The sequence below is a fragment of the Hydra vulgaris genome, chromosome 10 (genome assembly GCF_038396675.1).
Source record: "Hydra vulgaris chromosome 10, alternate assembly HydraT2T_AEP".
Classification (NCBI taxonomy): Eukaryota; Metazoa; Cnidaria; class Hydrozoa; order Anthoathecata; family Hydridae; genus Hydra; species Hydra vulgaris.
Genome location: NC_088929.1, coordinates 52,025,923 through 52,043,021, shown reverse-complemented (window position 1 = coordinate 52,043,021; position 17,099 = coordinate 52,025,923). Strand labels below are relative to the sequence as shown.

The following is a 17,099-nucleotide window of genomic DNA, read 5'->3' as shown; positions in this document are numbered from 1 at the left end:
ATCTGCATTAGCTACACACATGAGACATTGCTCACAACAAATTAACTGGGACAGTAGCAGAACTCTAAAAGTTGATGCTACAAAGTTTGATAGGAAAGTTCTTGAGGCACTCGAAATACAATGTGCCCCTCAACAAAACGGTATCAATTTAGATGAGGGTCAATATGTTTCAAAAAAATTTTGGACACCATTTATGGCGCACTGACGTCAGAAAAAGATGAAACCATCCCATTGACATAAAATAAAACTGCCGTTTTAAAAATAAGATACAAAAAAACAAAACAAAAAAAACAAAAAAAAACTTTAAAGCTGAAGACGCTGGTCACAACAATCCAGCGAAAATTTCTTTAATAAAAATAAATAAAAAAATAAAATAAAAATAAATTTAGTATCGAGAGAAACTTGTATTAATTGATGTTTATAAAATGGTTATATATATATATATATATATATATATATATATATATATATATATATATATATATATATATATATATATATATATATATATATATATATATATATATATATATATATATATATATATATATATATATATGGTAGTGGTAGAGCATTTGCTTCATAACCAAGAAACTAATTTATTGCTCTGTTCTTTAAGAACATTGAGCACTCTATTTGTAAAAACATAATTTACATATATATATATATATATATATATATATATATATATATATATATATATATATATATATATATATATATATATATATATATATATATATATATATTTATTTATTTATTTATATTTATACACAGTGCTCAAAGTAGTGGCCAGTCAATTATCTATGATATGTTACTTTTAGAGCCATGATATTTTTTTCTTCCAAATTCCACTAAAACTTATACTTTAATATTGATTTTTAAAATAAGTCTTTTAAATGCGTTTCTTGGCTTTATAATAATATAAGTTATAAATTTTTAAAATAAAGAAATATTTAAAAATTTAGGTATGAAGAGTAATACACAACCTAAATTAACAATGATATGATAGCAAAGATATGTTTTTTTGAAATGATTACAATGAAGCAATTTAAAGTTTAGTCTTCATAAGTGTTGATATGTTTCAAGACTATGCTATTATTAATAGGTCTTGAATTATTTTAAGAGGCAGGCCTGTGATATTTATTTTCATAATGTTTTTTAAAGTAAAAAAGTTCCAATAAATTTTTTTGATTTAGTTTTTAAATATGAATAATAATATTATAATCATTTTAAATATTTTGTATTTAGATACAAAATGATGGTACAAAAGATGATCTTGATGAAATATTTGTACGCAGCTCTGATGCATTGTTTGTGTATGAATCTGTACAACTTGATCTTACTTTAATACCTTCACCTGATTTACAAAATGAGTCAAAAGTGTCTGATTTTTTGCTTAAAAAAGGTAAATCTGAAGTTTGATCTAGTTTGGATCTAGTTTTGATATGTTCTGAATTTTGTTTATATTTGTCTTATTGTATTTTTTTTTTTTTTTTGATAAAATTTTTTTTTGTTCACGATTTGCATTCAATATTTTTTTTAAAGTTTACTTTTTTTCTTATGTATTTATTTATTACAACTAGAAGCGTAAGATATGAGAAGCGTAAGGTATGAGACTATTAGACATAAGATTGAGACTGAGATATTCAAAAAAAAAATTATAAGGTAGTGCTTTACAGCATCTATTTGTTATGACTTTAAAGTTGAAAATTTAATGTAAAACATTTAAATTTATGAAGAACTTTCTGCAGGAAATTTTTGATAGTTTTTACTTCATATGAAAAAAATAAAGAAAAATCTTATATCAAAGAAATAAACTTTAAATTAATTTGGATTACAAGTCATAGTTGCAGAAATAGTTATTCAATAAGTTATTGCTCATTTTAGTACTATGCAGACATTATTAAACTGGTCCTAAAAGAATTGCATTCAACAGGTACTGATGTTGAGAGGGCATGAAATGATCTTGAAAATAAAAGCTCAATTTATGTTTTGATATATAAAAACTTAATCTGTATCAAATGTTTTGATTAAAACTTATTCCGTATCGATTTCTGTTTTGTTGAGTTGACAGAAAAATAAGAAAAAAGTAATATTTGGAAAGAACATTACGGACATAAAAAAATCTTTTTCAAGAAAAGATTTTTATTATATTTGAAAAATAAGATAATGATGATAGAGTTTGCATACTGCATTATGTACTTATTGCTAATACCCATTTGCTATCCATTATGTACTTACTGCAAATATACATTCTGCTGTTTATAAGTTTTACCTGGATTACTATGTTCTTTAATCAACAACACTTGTATTTTCTTGACTTTGATAAATGCCATCTTTATTTCCTTTATTAACACTGCTGTATTTGTAATAGTGTGCTCACTATTTTTCTACTCCTGATTCCATTTTCTAATTCTATAAATTTTTCAATCATCCTTGTATGGAATACTGTTGTTGTTGTTGTTATTGTTGTTTTTGTTGGTCCCTGTTTAGACAAGAACCAAAATTGCTCTGTAAATACTGTTGGATCTTTTCTAGCTGTAAAGTTTGCCATTGTTCCATCACCGCAAAGTTGCATCTCTTTTTTCTACAAATGCCACCATGGTTGCCTCTCAAACTAAATTTAAATCTTTTATTAACTGTTTTCTTTAAATCTTTTCTTTTCTTTCTATTTTTCTCTCAACTTGAATAACAACAAATTTGAATAACAAAGTTGCTTGTCACATATTTTGTCTCTAATACCACTGGCATTATTCTCCTTGTTTTTGATCTCAGAAATTATATAAAATTTTTAACAGTTAAACAGTTTTTTTTAACTAAAATTGTTAAATTTTAACAAATGCAAGTTTAGCAATTCATATATTATACATGAATCTGATGTAATTACTTCTCCAATTAATAAGAACCATTTGCAAAGAACTTTTGTTTTATCTCTTCATATGGTTTATCTGGGAATATCTTTAAAACTGTTGAATACATTTCTAACTGCGGTATCATAGATGTTACTGCTATGTAACACTCTTTTATTTCCTGTAATTTCTGGGGTACCCTAAAGTTCCATCTCTGTTCCATTTTTTTAAATCTATTTCAATGCTTTTTTTGATGATCTTATCTTTTTTTGTGTTTGCCATTTTTCTACTCCTGATTCCATTTTCTCTATGACATCATCTGTTATAGTAATAAAATAATAAGTCTCTTATTTGTCTCATCATATGTAATAATCTTATCACTTATTTGTCTCATCATCTGGAATAATCTTATCTCTTATTTGTCTCATCATCTGGAATAATCTTATCTCTTATTTGTCTTATCATCTGGAATAATCTTATCTCTTATTTGCAGGGTTGGTACCCAAAAACCTACCCAAAAACCCACCAAAAACCCAATTTAATGGGTTTTTGGTCTTTAATTTTTCATTATTTATTGATAAATCAATTTCCATTAACACGCAAGATTTGATGCTGCTCAACAATTGTTCTATCAAAAACAAAATAAGAAGTTTATTAAATCATAATTGAAAATTTTATTTTACTTGGAGCAATAACATTTAAACTTGAACATTTAAAACAAAGTTATCTAACAACTTAGTCATCAGCAATTGTGCATCTTGATCTTAAATGTCTGTAAATTTGTACAAACATTTCAGCTTTTTCTCTTCCTAAACGATTCCTAATTTTGCTCCAAATAATCCCAAAAGATGAGAAAAATTTTTCAATGGTGCCAGAACTAGCTGGACATGTGTGCAACTGCCGTAAAAATTTTGCAAAATTTGCAGCAATATGGAAGACTTAGGTTCCTTCATTTCTATAATTCTCCACCAATTTGTTGCTGATGTTGTGCTTTTTACACTATCATTGAATAAATATGTTGGGAAACAATTAGCATCTTTTAGTTTAAATGCATAATAGCCTGGCATAAATTCAGGATAGACTTTATTAAACCATTCCTCGGCTTCTTCATCTTGACTTCTATCCAATGTTCTTCCTAAGTAAACAAGTAAAGTTATAAAAACTTTTCATCTGTTTTTATTTAAAATTGATCAGATGCAATATTTTAATTTTTTTACAATTGTTTAGTTACCTTCATATTTTGGATCTGTTAAATTAGCCAGAAAATGACATGGAACAATTGCTTTCTTAAACCTCTTCAAAATATCATCTTTGTACAAAGCCAACTTTTCATTATGTACGAGGCTTTGCCAAATCTCAACTGCCTCAGACAAAGTTGTATCGTCAACCTGCAGCTACAGTAAACACAATAATTTTGTTAATAATTATGTAAATAAAGTTAATGATGGCATGGTGCCTAATATAAGTAGTTATAATATACTTATTATTATTAAATTTAATACATCTAGTTACTAACTAATTTTATTAATCTTATCTAACGCAACACCAACAATTTTCAGTTGTGCATATAAATTTATTGCTTCTCTCTGTATTGACAGATTGTCAATTAGGCTTCCTATCGAAGGATCAATATCGAATATTTCCTATTGAAGGATCAATATCTTTCTATCGTTCCATATGTTCACCTCTAATGTCAACGTACAGAAAATGATTTGAAATGTATGTCTGTAAACAATCTAGTTAAGAGTTCCAGCAAGTATCATTGGGTAGCTGTGGCATCAGTCCACCTTTTTCCAATAACCATCCCTATAATACATTTGTTCAAGAAAATTTAACAAAGAAATATTAAAAAATAATTTCGTTAAAATAAAGCAAGGATCTTTGTTGTCATAATTATCATTAGGCTTATATCATTAACACAGCTGTTTTATTTCAAAGTGTTGTATTACAGATTATGATCAATAAGTAAATAACAATCTAGAATATATTGTTATTTACTTAATGTATAAATATATATGTATATATATATATATACACACACACACACACACACACACACATACATATATATATATATATATATATATATATATATATATATATATATATATATATATATATATATATATATATATATATATATATATACACACACATTAAATAAAACAGCTTAACATTTAACACTTACATCTTTATTGAATGTTTCTTTAGCAATTTTGATTGCATCCTTAGCAGCTTGAGTGCAATATTCTGCTGTTTTTGATGGGCTTCCAGTGTCAATTGCAGAAATGAGATAGGGTTTATTTCCATTATGGATGCTATGAGCAATTATAGGATCATTACTAAATGTACTCCAACCATCTTGAATTAGGGTAACAGCACAATCATTAGCAAGATCATTTTTCATTAAATTGATTACTTCTTCATTTATCTTTACTTAGAGTTCTGAAGATATCTGTTTTCTATTTGGTGGCTCATATCCAGGTCTAAGTTTTTTAAGCAGCTTGGTAAATTCAAGATTTTCTACTACATTGAATGGTATATTTGCTGAAAAGAAAAACCTTGTAACTTGTAAATCCAGTTCATCCTTCTGATTGCTTGTTATTGTAGTAACAAATTTAGAAATGGATGTTTGCCGTTGCATCGTCATTGCAGTTGACTGAATAACTGACAAATAAGAAGAATCACTAATAAAGCTTAAGCAATCTTGCTCATTATTATCGGACAGGTTAGACTTATTTGATGCTGCAGATGTAGATGGCCTTGACTCTAAAACTGATATATCACTTAATACTTCAGCAGAGTTATTAGCGCTTCCTTTATTCTTTCTTCTGCATTTAGCCAAATGGATCTTAACTCTCTCTCTATTTTTTTAATTATGCTCACTTTGCAATAATTACAAATTACTCTGTTTGGTTGATCACTTACTATGGTCACTTCATTCCACTCACTAGCCTTATTTCTTCCCCCTGAATGATACTTTGGCATGTTGAAGAAGTATAATCTACTTACATTTTAAATTTAACTAAAAAGATAACTCTAATTAAAGATAGATTTATACTATAAAAAAATGCAACCTGATTATTAATTAAGCTTTTGTATAAGAAAATATACCTGTAAAAAATGAAAAGTAGCTTTATTATATTATATTATAAACTATAAGAAAGTTATTAAGATATTTTTAAGTTTGTTACTAAAGGTTTATACCAAACTTTAGCAAAAACCCAAAAACCCACCCAAAAACCCAGCTGGGTTAGGTTTTTGCTCAAAAACCTGGGTTTTTGCCAACCCTGCTTATTTGTCTCATCATCTGTAATAATCTTATCTCTTATATCTCTCATCATCTGTAATAGTCTTATCTCTTATTGGTCTCATCATATGTAATAATCTTATCTCTTATTTGTCTCATCATCTGTAATAATCTTATCTCTTTTTTGTCTCATCATCTGTAATAATCTTATCTCTTATTTGTCTCATCATCTGTAATAGTCTTATCTCTTATTTGTCTCATAATGTCTCTATAACAGGGCTTGAAAAAAGCGCTTAACCTAGGACATATTCTGACACTTGTCCGGTAAAAAACGACATCTATGGGTCAGTTTGTCCCATTAGTCTTTTTTCGATCATAAGCAAGGTTTTTGAATCTTTAATTAACAAACACTTAATCTCTCATCTTGAATTTAATAACTTACTTTCTGATCATCAATATGGGTTTCGATCTTCTCGTTCTACAGCTGATTTGCTAACAGTAATAACTGATTTTATCATTTATTTTAACTGGTTTTATTGTACATTAGATAGAGGTAGAGAGGTTAAGGCTATCGCTCGTGACATTTCAAAAGCTTTTGATAAAGTTTGTCATGCTGGTCTTCTTCATAAGCTTTCTTGTTATGGTGTATCAGGTAACATCATTAAGATTGTTGAATCCTTCCTTTCCAATTGTAGTTTAAAAGTTGTGCTCAATGGACAGCACTCTTCTTTGATGTCCTGTAACTTTAGGGGCTCCTCAAGGTTCTATCCTAAGCCCTATACTCTTTTTAGTTTACATTAACAATCTTCCATATATTGTCTTATCGAAGGTGGCATTGTTTATTGTTAGTACTGCTATTTATTCTTGTCTTTGTTAGAAACCAACACTCTCTGATTGCGTGGAGGCGGCATTTGAGCTTGAATAAGATCTCACTTCTGCTACAGCATGGGGCTCACAGTGGCTGGTGAACTATAACTCAGATAAAACCCAATTTTTTTCAGTCAATCGTTACTGCAATAATTTGGATCTTTCTTTAATTATGAATGGTGATGTGCTTGACAAGTCATCTACTCTTTATCTTCTAGGATTAACTCTTCTGAACTTTCTTGTAAACCATATATCAAATCCATTGCAAAATTACCATCGTCTAAGGTTGCATCTCTTTATCATGCTTGCCATTTTCTTACTCCGGATTCTATTCTTTATCTCTATAAATCTCAAATCCGTCCTTGTATATAATACTGTTGCCATTTCTGGGGTGGATATGCTAACGATGCTCTTTCACTTTTAGATAAGGTGCAAAAATGCATTGTAAACATAGTTGGACCTGCTCTTGCAGCTAACCTCCAACCATTATCACATCGTCGTAATGTTGATTCTCTTTCTCTTTTCTACAAAAACTATAATGGACACTGCTCTAAAGAGCTAGCGTCTCTTGTGCCATCTGCTAAATTTCATTTTCGTGTTACTCGTCATTAAATTAAGTGTCATCCTTTTTCTTTAACTATTCCTAAGTGCTCCAAAAACTCTTATTTATCTAGTTTTTTTCCTCGAACATTAGTTCTTTGGAATTTGCTTCCTTCATCTTGCTTTCCTGGTTCATATAATTTGCAATCTTTTAAGTTGTCTTTCAATCGTTATCATGCTCTTTAAACTTCATCTTTTCTCTTCCATTAACTTCCAGCTCTAGTAGTGGTTGCCTGCAGCCGTGTTGGAAGCAAAGATGTTGTTACGTAAGTTGAGTTGTTACGTAACGTTTGTTTTCACACTAAAATTTTTTGCTATCAAAAGTGTTTATAAAATTAATCCAAAAAAAGGTTTGAAAAGGTTTGTAAAAAAATACATATTTTTATAAATGTAATTTTGTTTAATTTTTTTTGATAGTTTAAATAAAATGGCTTTATTGTAAACATTATAATTAATTTGTTTCTTTATTTAATAAAGTATTAAGTAAACTAGTTAGGTAAAATAAGTAAACATTGTTATTAAGTTCTCTCACTTGTTTTAACTCTCTCTCTTTTCTTTTGAATTTCAATTTTTCTCACAGCAGGGGCTCCCAGGGTTGCGAAGGGGCTCCCAAGAAGACTGCAAAGCTCCCAAGCTCCTTTAACATTTACCTGGTAATAATGTGGGAGTTTTCTATCAAATTATTACCCCATCTATGAAAGTTTATTTCACCATGGCTAACAAGCTCTTTTGAGTTATACAAATTATTACTCCCTGTCAAGTTATAAGATCTGTTTAATGTTATAGTTTTGATTGTTAAAAAAAAAAAAAAAAATGTTTTTATTTAGACAAGAATCAAACTGGTAATTATATAGCTTTGAGTAATGGAGGTGTTCATTTTATTAACTTACCTTGGATAGATGACATAAGTGCAATGGTTGAAAATGGTTTGTTATTTGAAATTGAATATTTAAAAAAGAGTAAGTTTCTAGAACTTTCCAAATTTACTTGTTTTTTTAAAAAGGTATGAATTGTGAAGAGGTTTTATTTGAGACACCTGCAGAAGTTTCTTATCTCCTTTGCACACAACCATCTATAAACAGGTATTATTTATATTTATATATTTTTAATTTATTAAGTTTGACATTAGTTTTGACTTAATAATAAAAGGAAAAAAAAAAACCTTTATTTTTAGTATTTTGCTTTTAAATATTTGGGCATGGTTGCATATCTTTTTTTTTTTGCTATTGGTTTAATAATGAAACAGCTATTTTATTCATAGTTTGTGTTCTACTATTTTATTTCTAGTTTATGTTCTGCTATTAATGGGTGTGTATTAGCAAATGAAAATATTTTGTGTCTTCTTCACTCTGGTGAATTTACAAAACTTTCAATTCCAAAGTACGTATGATTTTTACAAACTCTTGTTTTTATAACTCAATGAATTTTTATAAATATAATAAATTTTTGGTAAATACATTAATACATTAGGCTTTTGGGCATTGGAAAAAAAAATCAGTATAAAATAAATAAAAGATAAACAAGAAAAAAATAGTAATCAGGATATATAAAATTATGAAGAGAATTTTGAGGCATAGATGTTAAAAATGTAAAAAGTTAATTTTAAAATTTTTAAAGAGAATCAAGTTTTTGGTTGTATTGGGCATGTAAAATAATGTGATATCATGATGCTATTTAAGGAGAAACCTTTTATAAGGTTTCTTCTCGAACAGCATCAAATAAACAATTTTCATTTCTTATTACTTCATTGAATGAACAACTTTTCATTTATTATTACTGCAATTACCATGCCAATACTATTGTAAAATAGGAAAAAAATGATAATGTTACTAAGATTTATGTAGTGACTAACTAATAACAGGCCTAATTAGTTCATCTAGTGACTAACTAATGACAGGCCTAATTTTGACAAGGACCTGGGGAAATATGATGAGTCATAATTTTGGGGATTTTTAAGGGGGTCAAAAGTTCACACAAAATTTTAAATTTCATCATTATTATTATCCTTTTAACATCTTTTTACTCATCATCTTGTACATTTTATCTTTATTTAAGCCTTAATCCCCTTTTAATTAATTTCAGCTCTTTGATGTTGTCCAAAACTCACTCATTCCAAGTTTTTCTGCATGTTTTTTTTACCTTTCTATCCATTCAAAGATTTAGATGATCAGAGTTGTTGGTTAAATGTATATATATATATATATATATATATATATATATATATATATATATATATATATATATATATATATATATATATATATATGTATATATATATATGTATATATATGTATATATGTATATATATATATATATGTACATATGTATATATATGTTAAATGTTTATATATGTTAATAAATGTTTATATATATATATGTATATATATATATATATGTATATATATGTATATATGTGTATATATATATATATATATATATGTATATATGTATATATATATGTATATATGTATATATATGTTAAATGTTTATATATGTTAAATATATATTGAAATTCAATCTAATTCTTTTGCTCTATCTACAGTGACTGGATATCATTACTATCCTCAAAGTATTGCAAAACATGTAAAAGTCTTGATTGCCGCTTAATAACCAACCAAGTCAATTGAACTCAAACTCAAAAATATCTAAAGCGTTTAAACGAGAATAAACATCAATTTGCAATAGCCATTATTGTCATTGCCAAATTGCAGCATTACCCTAAAAACTTTATTTTATCACATCAAACAGTTCATTGATCATAATAAAGCCCATATAGCAAAGGTTGAAATGAAGAATTGATTGCCCAGAGTAAGCTTATAGGTACAGAAATGCTTGTTGACTTCAGCAGCTAACACTTGTAGAAAGTTTAGATTATTGTTTTGTGTGCAAAAAATAGAATTTCTGAGTACTGTAAAAGTTCAAGTTTTTGGAATGCTGTTATTCCGCTTTTATGTGCAATAGAGAATTAAAAAAAAAATTTGATTTTTTCTTTGACATTATTGTTTGATTTAAATTTTATCCTTTTTGGTAATTGGAATGTATATTTTTACCTTGTATAGACAGCTTTGTATAGGTTAACTTAGTTCATAAAATTGGTCATTCCACCCAAAATCCGTCAGTGCATTTTTTATTTATTTTTTTGAAAATGCTTTAACTTATTTTAATTTTTTTTTTTACACATTTTTTTTAAGTTTTAACTTTCTGTGGCTTTTTTTTATACTACTTTTTTAACATTTATATAGTTTATATAGATATAGTTGTAAAAATTAATTTTTTTATAAATAATAAATTATAAATTTTTATAATTTTTAATTTTTTTATTCTTTATGTTATTTTAGATCTAGTCCACATATATTAGAGTCAAAGAGGTAATTTTAAGTGAGCAATATTTTATTTGCCAGATTATTAAAAAAGTTATGATTGTTTTTTTTTAATTTTATTGAAATTTGCATAACGATTTTTTACATCATTATGCAAGCAATCTTCTATGAATTTCTTTGAACAAAAAAGTCTGAATAGGACTCAAATAATGACATTGGTAGCAAGTCAATGCTACCAATGTCATGTGAGTTCGGTTCAGATTTTTTTGTTAAACATGGTGTAATGTAAAATCTTATATAAATATATTATTATTATTTTATTTTTTTTGTAATTCACCTCCCCAAGGCCAAAAAGGCCACTACAGATGAGGAGGCTACTTGTGGTTATAACCCTCTCACAACTCTATAACTCCGAAACACAAACCTTGACAAACAAGGCCAAACTGAACCAAGACAAACTGCGCGGAGAAACAAGTTGAGCGCGGTACTACCAGGGACGTGGTGGGAATCGAACTCGGAACCTCTCGCTTATAAAGCGAGCACTCTACCACTACACCACTACCGCATTTATATATATATATATATATATATATATATATATATATATATATATATATATATATATATATATATATATATATATATATATATATATATATATATATATATGTATATGTATATGTATATGTATATATATATATATATATATATATATATATATATATATAAATATATGTATATGTATATGTATATATATATGTATATATATATATATATATATATATATATATATATATATATATATATATATATATATATATATATATATATAAATATATGTATATGTATATGTATATATATATATGTATATATATATATATATATATATATATATATATATATATATATATATATGTATATATATATATATATATATACACACTCACATACACACGCAAACGCACAACTACAAAAACACATTAAGATTGGTAATTGACATCATAGTGAAATAGGGAACTGCGGGGCTTGGGGAGAAGGGTTAGTAGTAACAGTATCGAAAACAGCCAAACTGATTAATCTTGAAAAGGGACTTTCCGGAATAACATCGAAATAGAGAATAACATCAAAGTTGTAAAAAAAGGAATTGTATCGAAACTCCGAAAAAACAGAATCTTGAAATTGTGGACAAAGGAGTAATATCAAAAAGGGGCTTTTCAGAATAATATTGAAAAAGAGAATACATTGAAATTGTTAAAAAAAGAAATCGTATCGAAAATCCGAAAAGCAGAATAATCTTGAAATAGCTCAAAAGAGAATAATTTCGAAAAAGGACTTACTGGAATAATATCGAAATTGTGAAAAAAGGAATAATATCGAAAGGAGACGTTCCGGAATAATATTGAAAATGTGAAAAAAGAAATAGGTTTGAAAATTCCGAAAGGAGATTTAATAGAAGGCCAGTTTTTTGTGGTTTTGAATTAAAGTGTGGTGATTATACTTTATAATTGTATAATTTATACAATATAAATTAAAAGTTCTATTAGCAGAACAAAAAATGTTGAATGTTGTGTTGTTGGCTATTTATGAAACAACTTAAAACAAGATGTAGTGATTTTATTTAGATTTAATGTTAACAAACCACAAAAAGTTACAAAATTTTTTGGCAAAATCAATAAAGACTTACGAACCATAAAAAGATTAAAGGATAAAGTTATTTGTAAATATGCAAAACTAAATAATGTAAATATGCCAACTAAGTCATCTGTTATATGTGCAAAAAAATTTTAAGAAAAAAATACTTTAAAACAAGGAGAGCAGGCTAAAAGATCCTGCCTAATAAAACAATTAGAGCTAATTAAAAGATCCTGCTTAGTAAAACAATTAGAGCTAATTAAAAGATCCTGATTAATAAAACAAGAAGAGCATGCTAAAAGATCCTTTTTAATAAAAGATTATAAACAATACCAACTCCACCTCCAATTGTCATGGAAAAATTACTGTTACTAGTAGTCATCTGGTCATTCTGTTGCAGAATGTTTAATATTGTAAATACTAAAGAAATATTGAGCACACAATTTTAAATACATTGCTGGTATGGTATGTAGCTACCAAATGTTAAAAATTAAATATCATATTATATTTGACAAGATGTTATTTAATAAAATTTCCATACCAGAAGTTATTTAGGTGTTTATACAAGTTGCTGAGAGCTTATATGAAAATATTTTCCATGAGTTGTCTATTATCTTTGCATTATATTTTGTAATAGTCATAAAAATGCCCTACATATGTATCTTTGAACACTTTCCTACTTACAAAATTATGCAGAATCTGTTTGGTTTGGTTTAGTTTTTGAAGAACTAAAAAAAAAATAATAAAGAAATCAGAAAATACTGATAGATATGCATTATTTTAGTGTTATACTTCCATGCAGTCATTCAAAGCATATATTATATCACCATTAAAAATTATTTGGAAAGATTTTCCACTACTTTCTTTATTGAAAACACATTCTAGTAATATTGACACAATAGAATATGCAAAATTATTACTCAAAAATGGCCTAAAATGTTGCAAGATATCTGTTTAATATTTGATGAAATGTATTTACAGAAAATACAAATACTCTGAACTTTGAACTAAAAAAACTCAAGTCTGAACTTTTCATAGATGGTATACGATAGAAAATTGTTAAGAACATTCATTAAATAATAGGAACATTCCGTACATGATAAAAACTGCCTCAGTTATAAAAATTTATAGTAATTGGTTGAAAAATGAAACCATTAAAACTGTGACTATTTCTTTAAACAGCGCTTTTGGTGTGCAAACTTTGTGTGCAATAATCATGCAAGTAATCTTGAAAGATTTAATAGATTGCTATCAGAAGATAAAAATACCTTTAAAAAAGTTTATTTTATGGATTTGTGGATTTACTTTAAACTATAAATGATAAGCAATAAACTGTCCAGACTTCCCCCATTTGAGTATACTATGTTCAAAGATGATGATGCAGTTAAACAGGCAAGTATTTTAACAGCAGATTTATATAAAACCTCAAAAGTTACAAATAAAGTGTTGAATCCAGGAAAATTTAAACAAAATGATTAAAATCTCAACTTTAATTAGCTATGGCATTGTGGATAAAAATCTAATACCAATCTGTCTGCTCATTTACAGTAGTGAAATAGTTCTTCTTATTTAAAGGTCTTTTGAGTTATGATTATAATTGTGTCGGTAAGTTCAGTCAGTATTAGTACATGAGCGTCATTAACTTTTGGTTACTTAGAAGATGTTTTGAGTTACCAAAATTAAAATTTTATTTAAAGATATCAAATAAATTAACAATTTAATATATAAATTCAACAAATTTTTGACTCCAGTTATCCTCTTTAAAGATTTATCTGTAAGAAGTAGTAGAGAAGTCATTTTCCATATCACATATAGCAAAACGTTCAAAAATGGTTAGTAGATGTTAACAGATTAACAATATATTAAGAGTTTATGTTTGTAAATCTTTCTCAATTTTAGATTTTGCTTTTAATGTTATTATCAATACTGATTTGTCATTCTGAACAACTGCTTAGTTTTTTTTGAATTTAGTTTGCGTAATAAAAACTTACTTTGTTCTGAGCATGTGATACATAGATGAGAGTTAAGGACTGAAAAGAAAGGGGAAGGGGCAGTGACCACATATTTATTTGAAGTTGGAAGTTGATACTCCCAAGTTGTATTTCTTACTTTGCTTGTTTTGAGCACACCCCATGAAAAACATATTCAAAAATAAAAATTAAATTCCACAGGGATTCAATCCTGAAGGCTATCGCTTAGAACTAAACACATTAGATGATCGAGCTTCAACAAGTGTTTTGGAATGATAGTGTTAATAGCGCAAAAATATTCAGTATTAATTTAAGGAGAGAATATTTTATAAAAATATAAAAGAATTGGATTAACATATTGCGCTCTAAGCATTGTACTTTCGCTTAAAAAAAAAAAAAAAAGAAACCATGTAAGTTTATGGATAATAGTGAGGTTCACTGTGTTCTTCATGTGCACAAGCGTGTTAGAAGCAACTTTTTGTTTTTAACTTGTTCTTTAGGCTAAAACTAAGAAGAAAAATTTTTCACATTTAGGGCCGGGTCCCATGGCATCAAATTTGGTACAGTCAGCAAAAAAAAAATAATGTAGAAATAAAATAAAAAATTATATAATCAGAAAGAGCTTATCAAGCGGAACAAAAAATATGTAAAAACCATATGCCGTTTTCCTTTCCAAGTATAATTATAGATTATATAAAACACAGGCAGATTTTACAAAAAAGCTATAAAAATGGTTCTTTCATCCTGAATTGGCTATATATTAATGATTCATTTTGTTTGAAGAGTTGTTATTGATATGAGTTTTCTATTAAAAGCAGTTAGATAATAAATATATGTATAAAAAAGTTGTTTAGTTTGATTTTTCGTGATAAATGTTCAGTGACAAATGTTTTACAAAATGTCTCTCAAAATGCAAAAACTTTTTTTGTTTGATTTTAGTTCTATGAAGTATGTTTGCATATTTGGACGTTTGTTCAGCTATTTATTTTTATGTCAGCCTATTTAATTCATCAAAGATAGTCAAAATCCTGCAATCTTAAATAAAATACAGTATTCAGTAACTACTTTAAAATTGCTCTCAGTATCAATAATAGAAGTAACAAAATTATTTTTTCTGATCTGAATTTCATCCATATGTTAGGGGTGTTGTTTTAATGAGCTTTCTAAATAAAGTTTGTTTATAGACTGATTCATGTGCTTTCTAAATAACAATTTTAACATAATGCTGTATGTCCGCATGTATCAGCTTTTGTAAGAACTGTGTCATCTTCGCTAACTTCAATATATTTGCTGATAGCTTTCAAAAAGTCAAATACAACATAGTGTTTACTAGGTTTGAAGATATAATTATTGCATAAGTTTTTATTTGCTCTCACTATTGCATGCGCTGTGTTTATAAATCTATAGCAGTATGTGTAACTGAAAATCTATGCAACCATGGTGTAGTGGTTGAGCATTTGGATTCAAACTGCAAAGTCTTGGGTTCAATTCTAGGCTTGGCACAAAAATACTTCCACTGAGGTTGGAAACGGATAACCAATTTATTAAATGCTATTCTCCATGTGGCAGTGCTCTGTGATAAAACCATTAGGGCTTCTTAGAGTACCTTAATAATAACTAAAAAAAAAAATCAATGTTCAATGGTTTCCAATCAAAGATATGTCGATCCCCTAAATAATATTTAATGTACTTTAAAGGCTCCTTCTGTCAGGAGGATAGTCTCGATACAATGGTAAACTTGGAAATGTTGTCTTAACAGCATTTCCGATAGAAGAGAATTAAAAGCTTCCGCCTCTGAGGAACCTTTGTTTCAATTCATGATATTAATTTCATTAAACTTATGTTTTATGAAGGCTAGTAACAAAGCAGCGCGATAGGGATAGGGGTGTGCATCCCTCCCCATCAATTAACTTTAGTTCATCCAGTTGACAATTTTATACATTTTTGTTCAATCAATCAGCATATTTGGATCTATTAGTTTAGTTCCACTTTCCAAACAATTAGATCAGTCTGCAAATTTAAGCCGAAAACCAAGAACATTTTTTTAGTTGGCAAAAATACTCATTTTTTCATAATTTTTTAGCTACTCACCCTGGCCCTTGGTGGAAGCTGTTCGATTGGAGAAGTAACTTGATACAAACTTATGTTTTATATTTGAAAAATCCTATCAGTGAATCAAACTTTTTCCATAACTTTTATGCCAATATTGTTTTCTAGTTTCATCACCTTGTTGTAAAAAATCATAATCAAAAAAACAATTTTTATAAATAATATATCAACTTTGTCAGTACATAATTATTGACTTGTCTATTTATACTTGACTTGTACATTAAACACCCAATAATTCGAACATCTAGCGACTAAAACTTGTTTTGAGTTTCTGTTGGAGCCTTGTTTATTAATTATACTCCCAATATTTCAAACATTTGTCAACTCAAACTAATCCCTTGGTCCCCTGGAGGTTCAAGTTATCGGAATTTTTTTTTTTGTGTGATTTATGATATATTGTCAACATTATTGTCAAGTTTTATCTTCATATCAATGACATTTGAAGATCAAAATTTCTAATTTTCCTTTTCTTGCAAATCCTTGAATGAAAAATTGAGAC

The 17,099-nt window shown here is 27.4% G+C and overlaps 1 protein-coding gene across 2 annotated transcripts in view; it reads left to right on the top strand.

The window, feature by feature from the left end:
• Positions 1–17,099, top strand: part of LOC101240334 (nucleoporin 88) — a 69,315-nt gene that overhangs the window by 27,119 nt on the left and 25,097 nt on the right. The window contains exons 5-9 of one of the 2 annotated variants that reach the window (XM_065808309.1): positions 1,252–1,408; positions 8,397–8,495; positions 8,573–8,651; positions 8,857–8,949; positions 10,908–10,937. In XM_065808309.1, coding sequence (XP_065664381.1) covers positions 1,252–1,408; positions 8,397–8,495; positions 8,573–8,651; positions 8,857–8,949; positions 10,908–10,937 — 458 coding nt within the window. The remainder of the gene's footprint in view (positions 1–1,251; positions 1,409–8,396; positions 8,496–8,572; positions 8,652–8,856; positions 8,950–10,907; positions 10,938–17,099) is intronic. The other variant, XM_065808310.1, reaches the window with a different exon arrangement.